This window comes from Thermobia domestica, chromosome 1, assembly GCF_964235325.1.
Source record: "Thermobia domestica chromosome 1, izTheDome1.hap1.1, whole genome shotgun sequence".
NCBI classification, from domain to species: domain Eukaryota; kingdom Metazoa; phylum Arthropoda; class Insecta; order Zygentoma; family Lepismatidae; genus Thermobia; species Thermobia domestica.
The window spans coordinates 135,766,049-135,776,876 of record NC_137454.1 but is presented as its reverse complement, the minus strand read 5'-3'; the positions used below and the strand labels follow the sequence as shown (position 1 = coordinate 135,776,876).

Sequence of the window (10,828 nt, the reverse complement as noted above, 5' to 3'; positions counted from 1 at the left end):
TTTAAAATGCTCGTATAATAATAACTTGCTGACGTGAAAGTATAAAGTACTCCTATAATTTTAATTGTTAAAATGCTTAATGCATTCGTAATATTATTACAGTACAATAATATAAATGTTCTGTGCTTACCAGAGTATCTGCTCTAAATTAGTCTGGATAATCTTAATTGTATTGCATATGTATTACAGTTAAATAAGAACTTAAAATAAACGAAAATAATAATAAAAATAAACATATAAAAGGCAGCTTCGATATTATTACTGAAATTTTAAATACTCGCTGAAAACGAAATATTACTCGCACTTGCTGTTGTTGAAGACTAACGCTCTTTATGGGTATCAGGGAAGTGGTTCGATGGTGCTCAATGCTTTTAGTCTTCGACTCATTTCATCAGTTTACCCTACTGAAATTTTCTTTCCTTTTCAATGCATGCTGCACTTTGTAAAAAGACTATATTTTTAAGTCTTTTTTAAAGTTATCATTTCTTACTTTTTAGCCTTATTTATATTTTTAATTGCATTATGGAATACAACAGTTTCTTTTCTCTTGCTACGAAAAAAAAAAGTGCTTAAACTTGCTGATATGAAATAAAAGAACTCTACTCGTTTGCAACCAGCAACACTTCTGTGATGTTTGGGTTGTATACGCAGCAGGCACTCGATATTATTTCTAATTAATTTTACAGTAAAACAATAAACTAGGGCGAAAATTACGTGAAAAGATTGTATTATCAGCGGGTTTACGTATCTGCACAAAATTTCACAGCTCTACTTAGGTAGTATGGAAGTTTGTGAAATTATGCAAGATCTGCAACAGAAAACTAACCTAATAAAACAATGTAAAAAAAGACACTCAAAGTCGAACTTCGAAACTTCAAAGAATTAATATCACTTCAAAAAGAATTTTGTGAACCTGCTCCGTATAGGAATTATATGGGAAGAAACAATACATGTAATTAAAAAATACATTATAAAATACCAACGGAATTATATTTACAGTACAAAATTACATGCTCACAACTACTCTATGCAAAGCACCACATACAAATTTACAACTCTTATAAAACTTATTTTTGATAACCATATTAATATCGCAGTGTTCTAGTTTTACATTCATTCATTCACCATTCACTTCCACAACACTGTACAAATAATGTAGAAAAATGAAATAATTAATTTTAACGTGTGTATCGCAATACGCCTTCGTTTACAATCACACACTTTTAATTATTCTTGCATACATGCGTTCAATAGTTAAATTGATCAGAAAGCTAAGTTAACATCAAATTGTTCCAGCTTAAAAAGTTTTATGAATTCTGCAGCTTTTTTCGGAAAACTTGCTTTCAGGGTAAGACAAATATTCTGCAAAAGTTTAATACAGTAAACTCGGTCTAAGTTGATCAAGTTCAGTCCCACAGAAAAATATCCAATTATACAAATCACCAATTTACTGAGCAAATGGCTATCTATATACATCTGACGGTATATGGACGAGATCTCGCAATCGAAACATCGCCGCCCAAAAACATCGAGGGACGTCACGTCTGTTAAAATTAACATTTTATACGGCCATAAACATTAATGGTCTGCGCAAAGCCGCGCTGGCTCAGTGATAGAGAGCTCACATTCATCGCGTGGGGTTCCTCTTCGATTCTAGCTTCCGCCAAGTAAGCTTTGTCGTAGACAAACACCGTGTGCGTGAGCTTTCTTAGGGTTCTATCACTTTCGTCACTTCACTATTATTACTAATGGTCTTGCCTGGCAACTATGGGACCTAGTTTAAGTGGCTTAAGAAATTACAAATACATCTAACATTTGTGGTCAAGAATACAGACACAACTAATTTTGAAAAACAAGTCACTAACTCCTTCCAAAATGAATTTTGTAAGTTCGATATGGTTTGCAAACATGTATATATAGACAGAACTTGTACTGCTATGTCAGGAATTTCTTAAATACATTTTCATTGCTTCGCGAATTTATAGAATAATAGAATAGAATTAGGAAGAAACTTCTCGTTGAAACAAATTACCAATTCTTAAATCGCATAAATCTGAAAGTATAACGTTTCCGCCAAACGTGTATTTATAAAACATTTCTACATTTTGATTTGTAAAGCACAAAACGTCACTTTTTCCCTAATTTGGACTCAAATGTCTTGTATTTAAGATACTTTACGAGGAAATTATTTAAAAACAAAATATTATTTTGCACCAAATTGGTTATTAAAGTTCGCTATACTTAAAAAATGCACTTATAACTAACTGTAAAAATTCAATAAATGAGTACTACATACAATTTTAGATTATCTCGAAGGTGTTACACTGAATCCTTCATGCTCAATTGTACACGATGAATTTATTTTCTAAGATATATCTTTGAGAATGAAAATTAAAGAGAACTTGTAAAAGTTATAACAAAGCAATATAATTCCGTACAAAACAATTACATACAAAAACATATATTCTTTTAAAGCTTACAAGGAAACACGTTTAAATATATCACTATCTTTACATGTACATTTTTAGCCATGATTATGTACAAAAGCAGTCGTTTTTCACAAATAAATATTTAAAAGTATATCAAAATACATCATATTATACACGAAAATATACATAGCCTATAAATATGTAAAACTAATAGACAAATGGAAGTTATATTTTCTTGGCACACAGTTTAATTTATATTATGTTCTGAACTATCACATAAATACCATTATCAAGTGATTAACGTCAATGAATGTTGAAGTTATCATTAACAGCAGTTAATTTTTAATGTCCATGTACTCAATACACAGGCAGAATGTACAGAGGTATTACCAGTGACGACACTCATTCAGTTTTTTGGAAGGGAGGGAATGAAAGGACAGGGAAGGTTTTGGAGACGCAACTAGTTTTCTGTATACCCTAAAAAGTAGTTTTACATTACTTGACCTACACTACAACACAACATGTCTACGGGGACAGACGTAGCCAACAACAAGGCGCTCATCTCCCCTTCTGGAGTCGTCACTGGGTGTTACCTACATCAAAATGGAATGTAAATGCATTTACAAGAGATCTATTGGATTTCCTGGCATGCCGGTTACTTCCCATATTGTAGCTGCTAACCGACGCGTATGTTCCAAAACACACGATGACGTAGCTAATCCCAAATGTATGCAGTACAATTCGTAACATCGCACTTTGCTCGGAGACATTTTGGGAAAACATTCTTCAATTAATCTCCTGTTGAAAAACAAAGCATCAGTGTTATAATCATGTCGCTATGTTAAGTATTCCGTTTATGTTAACCCTAAAATTCAAAGGTGAACCTTTCAACTCCCAACAACCAGGAATGGAAAATGAACCGTTCTTGTGAAAACGCTCCGGATAGGTTCCTATCTTTAGCACGGGTTTTTGGTGCCTGAACCGGTTCAAAAGCGGGTCAGAACCGGTTCTTTTTCCATTCCTGCAAACAACACATCTGTACCTTAGTAAAAATGAGAGTTTTTAATATCTAGCATTCGAATCATTACTCAATACTTGCTAATTACTTAGATTATTTGAGATACGAGAATGAGCAATGTTTATTTTTAGTTTTTCGCTGAAGTTTGAGGAAACAACGTTTGTCTTAAGGTTACTGTTCCCTCCCCCTTCTCCGAGTACTTCGCCTTTTCGTCACCAGATGCTCACTTTTTCATTTAGCAATCACTGCTGGCACCTCTACTGGGAAGAACTGAAGGATCGTAGCGCTCATTTTGAATGTGTTCAGGATATTCACACTTGAAGTGGGCGGGGAGAGGAATCCAAGTTTTTTTTTTTTTTCGTTCACCTGCAGTCAGTCAGAGTCTATTTTTACAAGCCGTGTTGTTCAGCTGTAGGGCAAAACCTCAATCATTAACAAGTAACATAAATATTTCCTTTTTGCAGGTAGGAATAGAGTTTTTGTACGAAAAACGGGAATTAGGTTGCAGAGAACGGTCATTCGCGTCGCGTTGACAAACTTTCTTTCGTCCGTTTAGCACATGAAGCTCTTTATTATTATTATTATTATTATTATTATTATTATTATTATTATTATTATTATTATTATTATTATTATTATTATTATTACCTGAATATGAGATAAATAACCTAAATGGTTCTTTATATACAGAAAACAAACAAACAATACTAATATTTTCTTACAATTGTCAGTGTTATATGATTTTTTTTCTGAAGTATATGATGCATGAAAAATGGACAAAATGAATTTTGACTTTTCTATTTATCGCTATCCATCTGAGTAGAGAGAATGCTGTGGCGCAACTAAAGGTCCTGTAGGGCCCGCAACACTAAGAGGCCCAGAACAAAAAGAGGTCCATTTCAGTTTCGAAGTTAAGCAGGGGGCGCGGTGGCTCAGTGGTAGAGCGTTCACCTTCGGTGCTGGGGGTCCTTGGTTCGATCTCAGCTCGCGTCGTGTGGACTTTGTGGTGGACAAACACCGTGCTCGTGGGTTTTCTCGGGGTTCTCCCGTTTCCTCCCACTTTCTTCATTCAACCATTTCATTAATCTCTCATCATCACCGTCTCCTTTAGCCTAACCGGCATAAGCGTGGGACGTAAAACTGAAAGATTTTCGAAGTTAAGCAATGTTAGGATGTTAAAAATTATGTGATGTTCCAACTATATCTCATTTTTACCTGTGAAGACGGTAACACCTGAGCGATTATTTAGTAAATTAAAAGACAACAAAACTTATACTGACGAGCGAAAATATTATGACCACTCGCTACTTTTTGAACGAAATCATTGGGCTGAGATAAGAGAGAATGTAAGGTAAAATAATTACACCAATATATATAAACTCCTGGCTCAACAGTCCCTTGTGATCTGAGTCTGCAGCGGGCTTTTGTGAGTGGTCAGCACAAATACACCCAACGTTGCCGGCTGTTTAGATTGAAGCCCGCTATCTTTTAGTTTCCCAACTTTTCTCTCAATGTTTGGTCAACACAGAAATGTTTGAGTGCCACACCGGGGATTAAACCCTGGACGACGCACACCGTATCACTCTCGCTAATCATTTGGTAGAACTCAGGTTAGGGTGTTTCTGAATTATTCTTGGAATATGCCGTTTCTCACAAGGTAAAGTTCAAAAGTATTGTGACATAATTAAAAAGCTCATTATCAACCATATATTCTTCTATCTAATATCTCTAAAGTCTTCGAGATATCATGTGTCAAAAATGGTTGAAACACTTGAATTTAATTTAGTAACTTGAAGAAGATGGTGGACTTATACATACATGATTAAAATTGCTCCAATTTTTATTTTTATTCTTCTTTCTCGTAAAGAAATACAAAATCATAATTTCAACCATTTTGGTACATTTTTCATAATTTGAAGCGCGAACAACCGGTTTCTTTCCTTATGTTTTGAGCTTGGGATTTATATTCTACTTGTCACTTATCGTGAAAGTCATATAATGACATGGGTTCCAAAGTTAGAATATATTATGCGACAGAGGCAATGACAATTTTTGTCATTTCATCTCTCAAGATCTGTTAAATTTGACATTTACTGGACGACATCGGTTTTATAATACGAATAAATTTTTCGTAATAAGGTGCATATAGTGGTCGTAAGAAATGACAAAAGCTACCATTGACCTTTATAGTTTGACTGATGCTTTTTCTATCATGGTCCTCTTTTGTAAAGGACAGTATCATTTTAATTATCTTGGCCTAATTTCCTAAAGCCTCTCATTTGTACGCTAAAAGAAGGATTTCTATTTTTTATGTATAAGAATTCAGGGAATGCAAATTTATTCTAAATTCCTTTACAATTAAAGTCGGCTAAAAAGATATTCCTTCGAGATTTCTGTATTTTGAAAACAAATTCACGATTTCAGTTCTTTGTCTTTACTTGTTTCCATATTTTTTATATCAATACAGTATGATCAGTTCCCAGAATTATTTTAGTTCCCCGGTAAATCCATTTATAACAACCTCCAATACTGCTAGAATTTTAATTTGGCTTCAAGAGAATCTGCATATCTCATCCTTTTGTTACTCTCTATATATTCATCTACTATGTAAACAAACATCAGTGAAAGAAAGAGACTGAGAGCTAACACGTGCTCCGTGAGGAACGTTGTCATTCCTTTTACTGGCATATCTAGAGATTCTAGTGTTGCCACGAGACGAGACTTCTGCCTGTGTTGTCTCGTCTCGTGTCTAGTCTAGAAAAGATGTACCCGTCTCGTCTCGTATCGAATGGTTGTCTCGTCTCGTGGCAACACCAGAAAGGCTGAGACCCACAAAAAGAGCTGTTATACCAAGTGGTTAAAATTACAACTTTTAACTAAGTTTTGTTTGGTTAACAGAGTACAACACGACTGCAATCTTCCAGCAACGATTGCTTAGTTTCGACTGAACCAGTAATTACTACGATAGAAACATTTGTCAATACCGTCAGTACAGTCGAAAGGCAACATTTTCCCATTTATTTTGATATCCTTTTTTCAAAACCCCTGGCGCCACTTCAACAAATACGGAGGCCTATGTAACTTTCCTATTTCAAAAATGGTTAGCTTCGAACATCATAAAACAATAATAAAAAAATAAATTTTATTGTCAAATCAGCATCTTTTCAAAACTCAGTATCGAGAAAGACTGGCACGTTTCTGTCTTCGTTCGGAACGAGAAAGACCATGAAACAATAGTTAGTTACTGATAAAATTGCCACTTCTACTTGTATTTCTATAACAGGATTTTTATACGTAGATATCTCCACCAGCTCCCGGAATAAAATCTTCTGAGACACTGATCTCAATGAATGTTTTACATTGTATTTGAATCTGGAGCACTATCACAAAATAATTAAACTTGAATCGATTGAAAAATGGAAATGAAAGCTGTTTGTAAGAATCATTTTTTAAAAAAATGATTTAGGTATTCCCTGTTCTTTGTAGGATTTGAAATATTGAATCATTTGTATCATTTGAAATAATAAAAGATGGTATACATTTAGAATGCAAATAATTTATTCCGAGTTAATAAATTTTTAAGAAATTCAGAAACTGTGTTTGTATTTTTCGAGACACGAGACGGGACATTTCACGAAGCGTTTCGTATCGTATCGTGTCTCGCCTCAAAGAGTCCTGTCTCGTCTCGTTGCAACACTAAGAGAGTCTTATGCATTTTCTTTCCAAGAAAATGAGCTAGAAACTTAGCTAAGAAAAGATCTAAAAGCACATTCAGTCAATTGTTATCATAGAACATACTATGGGCATAGCCACTGATGTGTAGAAGGTGACACAGGCGGAATTTGTTCTTATGGAGTCCTTGGCGAGTTGGAGCCGTGGGGCTCTATTACTTGGATTGGAAACATTGGCTCGAAAATATTTTACATTTTGCATACATACATATATACACACACACACATATATGTACATACATACGTACATGTGTGTTACATATACTTTAATTAATGTGTGGACCTACGAACAAGGTCCGGTTCACCCGCCCCAAAAACCGCCTCTGGGAGGTGGGTTGGAAGCGCACCCCTGAAACATAGAATTATGCTAATCGTAATCTTCTGAGATAGACTACCCCCCGGGTAATAAGTAAATATATAAATAAATAAATAAATAAAAATAGTTTCGTAATGTTTATCTTCCGTATACGAGTAACTGAAAAATTTTAGTGTCTCAACAATGAGTGCCGTATACAGGTTATCCTGCGTTCCTGGCGGAACTTCCCTAGTTGCGGCCCAAAATTTCACACTATACCCTCTTTCGGCCCTCTCCCCCACGGTAGTTTTAAGAATTTTTATCTATTATCTACTCCCTTGGAGTAACTGTTGCTCTGCATTTTCACGGGCTTGCAACTATCAGAATGAATATCCTGGCTGCTTTCCCAGCTACCCATTCAGCATGCAATAGATACTGTACATGCAACAACAATCAAACCCCGCACAAACTACTCTACCCATCAAATATTTTAACATGGAATGTTCGTTTATGCAACGTACTTCGTTTGTTTAAAATGGAATAGACCTAAACACAACTTCGTTTTTTTTTTTTTAATGTTCTTCTGGAGATTCGATAGCAAGATTGCTCACATCAAAAAATGAGAGAATTTGTGCTCTGATAATATCTGGTAGAAATACAACACGCCATATATACATTACTGTAATTACATTGCTATTTATTCAACGATTATTTTGCTTAGAAATTTCTTACTCTCCAGGGTACTCTTAAAGGGTATACAATTACTCTTCATTTATGTCGCGAAAAAATATTCAGCTTGCAAATTTATTTCGAGAACTTCTCATTCCCTCATAAATGTTTATTCTCTCAATTTGTACGTGCGTAAGCTTGCCTAAAAGCCGTCAAACACACAGAATCTCAACAGAGTACAAATGTGCTGTGTCTGCTGTGAAACACAGGTCAGTTATATGGGAGGGGCTTTTAGAGTGCAATTCTAGGAACGATGTAGGGGACCATCCCGCTCCGCCTGAGACAAAAGAAAATCTGGCGACACACAACTAATTCACACTGGTTACAAAGCATGCGGGAAAAAGTTCTGAATGAAAGATTTTTTTTTTCACTATTCCATTTTCCGAACAACAGCATTTACCGATGACCTGTTAGCCCCTCCACCACCGCCACCATGAAAGCAAATTCAATCGGAATTTGGCCAAATCGTTTGATCACGAAAAATTATCGTTTGATCCCAACGCATACTGACGTATTATACATGATTTGGCTAGGGGCTTCTAACAGCGAAACAAAAATAATATGGGAAATCGATATGTACCATTCAGTAGATATTTCAAACGTAAATAGTTACGCCACGCGTTGTCAGTTTCTGGTACCAAGTATGGAAGATAAAGTTGATTTTTTATTTAACAATGGTGGCCTCCAACAATGAAACTCACAACAATATGTGAAATCGACATGTACCATTCCCTACATATTTCAATTCCAAACAGGTGTGCCACGTTTGGTCAGCTTCTGATAGCAAGTATGGAACATAAAGTTGATTGTTTATTTAAAAATGGAGGCCTCCAACAATGAATCTAATAACAATATGTGAAATCGACATGTACCATTTCATAAATATCTGAATCGTAAATAAATATGTCATGTTTGGTCATCTTCTCGTAAAAAGTATGGAAGATAAAGTTAATTGTTTATTTAAAATGGTAGTCTCCAATAATGAAACTAACAACAATATGAGAAATCGACATACACCATAGGATAGATATTTCAATTAAATACGGATCTGCAAAGTTTGGTCAGTTTCTGGTAAAAAGTATGGCAGATAAAGTTGATTGTTTATTTAAAAATGGGGGTCTCTAACAATGAAACTAACAACAATAAGTGAAATCAACACGTACCATTTTATAGATATCTCAATCGTAAATGAAAATCTTTAAGTTTTACGTCCCACGGTTATGCCGGTGAGACTAAAGGAGACGGTGATGATGAGAGATGAGTGAAATGGTGGAATGAAGAAAGTGGGAGGAAACTGGAGAACCCCGAGAAAACCCAAGAGCACGGTGTTTGTACAATCGTAAATGAGTGTGCCAAGTTTGGTTAGTTTGTGGTAGAAAAATATGGCAGATAAAGTTGATTGTTTATTTAACAATGGAGAAATCCAACAATTGTTTATTTAACAATGGAGGCCTTAAACAATGAAACTAACAATAATATGTGAAATCGACAGGTGATATTCCCTAGATATCTCAGTGTAATCCGATGGGTGTGCCAAGTTTTGTCAGTTTCTGGTACAAAGTATGGATGGCCATTTCCGGAAAAAGTTTTCCGGTTTTCGGAAATCACATTTTCCGTTTTCCGTTTTTCCGGAAAATTTTCAGTCTTCTGACTTTTCGGAAAATTTTCCGTTTCCGTTTTTTCGGAAAATTTTCCGTCTTCCATTTTCACGGAAGAGTTTCCGTCTTTCCTTTCCAATTTTCCAGTTTCCGGAAGAATTATATTCCGTTTTCCGTTTCCCTTAAAATGTGGTTATCCCTAGTCTGTAGGAAGTTTAACCTTTTAAAGAGTTCTGGTATATTTAGGGGTCTATATACCATGGCGTACTATCGTCTTTGACCGCTTATTTGGGTTCTATAACAGGTATTTAAGCCGGGATTTTTTTTTTTTTTTTTTTTTTTCATTTTCCAAGTCAAGGATGCACCAAAGAACACCGCAGATGCGTTTTGGAACCGGATGGTCAACTTGGCGGCGCCAAGTGGGGCGAAGGAGCGTGACTTTTTTTCTTAAGGAAAATTTCAAAACTTTTTCACGCCTTTAGTTTTCAAGATATCAGACTGAAACTTTGCATAAGGATTGTGTGTACCTTTGGGTATTTATCAATTTTTTTAGATCCTCACGTGAAACCGGGGCCAGGCCCGAGGGGCGCAAGTGTTACGAAGAGGAGATTTTTTCAGAAAAATTCCGTTTTTCCCGATTTTTCCGGTTAAGGTTTATGATACGGACACGTGGCACCGTTGGTAAGTATGCTCTATCGTGAGAAAAACGAGGTATGAACCATGATCCTACGATAAATAGTAAGGAAGCAGTAGCTGTTTGAGTGAAAGTCTAAAATTTACCTCAGAAAGTGGAAATCCTTAAAGGGTTAAACTTCTTGCAATCTGACGCCTTTGTTACATTTCTATCTGATAATTCATTGTTAAGAGCTCTTCTTTGATCTATCAGTCTCTCAAGCATTCCATGTATGCTGTTCCACCGAGTTTTAAGTTGCTGTATATGGGAATGTACTGCCAAACGTTGCCAACGTACTATGTTTAAAGTGGGAAACAATCCGACTAGCAACACTTAACATTTTCTCGATTTTTTC

General features: G+C 35.4%; 1 protein-coding gene across 2 annotated transcripts in view; it reads right to left on the bottom strand.

Annotated features, from left to right (window-relative positions):
- Window positions 1-968: 968 nt before the first annotated feature.
- HPS1 (Hermansky-Pudlak syndrome 1 protein) overlaps window positions 969-10,828 on the bottom strand; it is a 53,823-nt gene continuing 43,963 nt past the window's right edge. For both annotated transcript variants that reach the window (XM_081763551.1, XM_081763547.1), the window contains exon 11: window positions 969-3,227. In XM_081763551.1, the coding sequence (XP_081619677.1) occupies window positions 3,050-3,227 (178 nt within the window). In that variant the 3' untranslated portion in view covers window positions 969-3,049. The remainder of the gene's footprint in view (window positions 3,228-10,828) is intronic.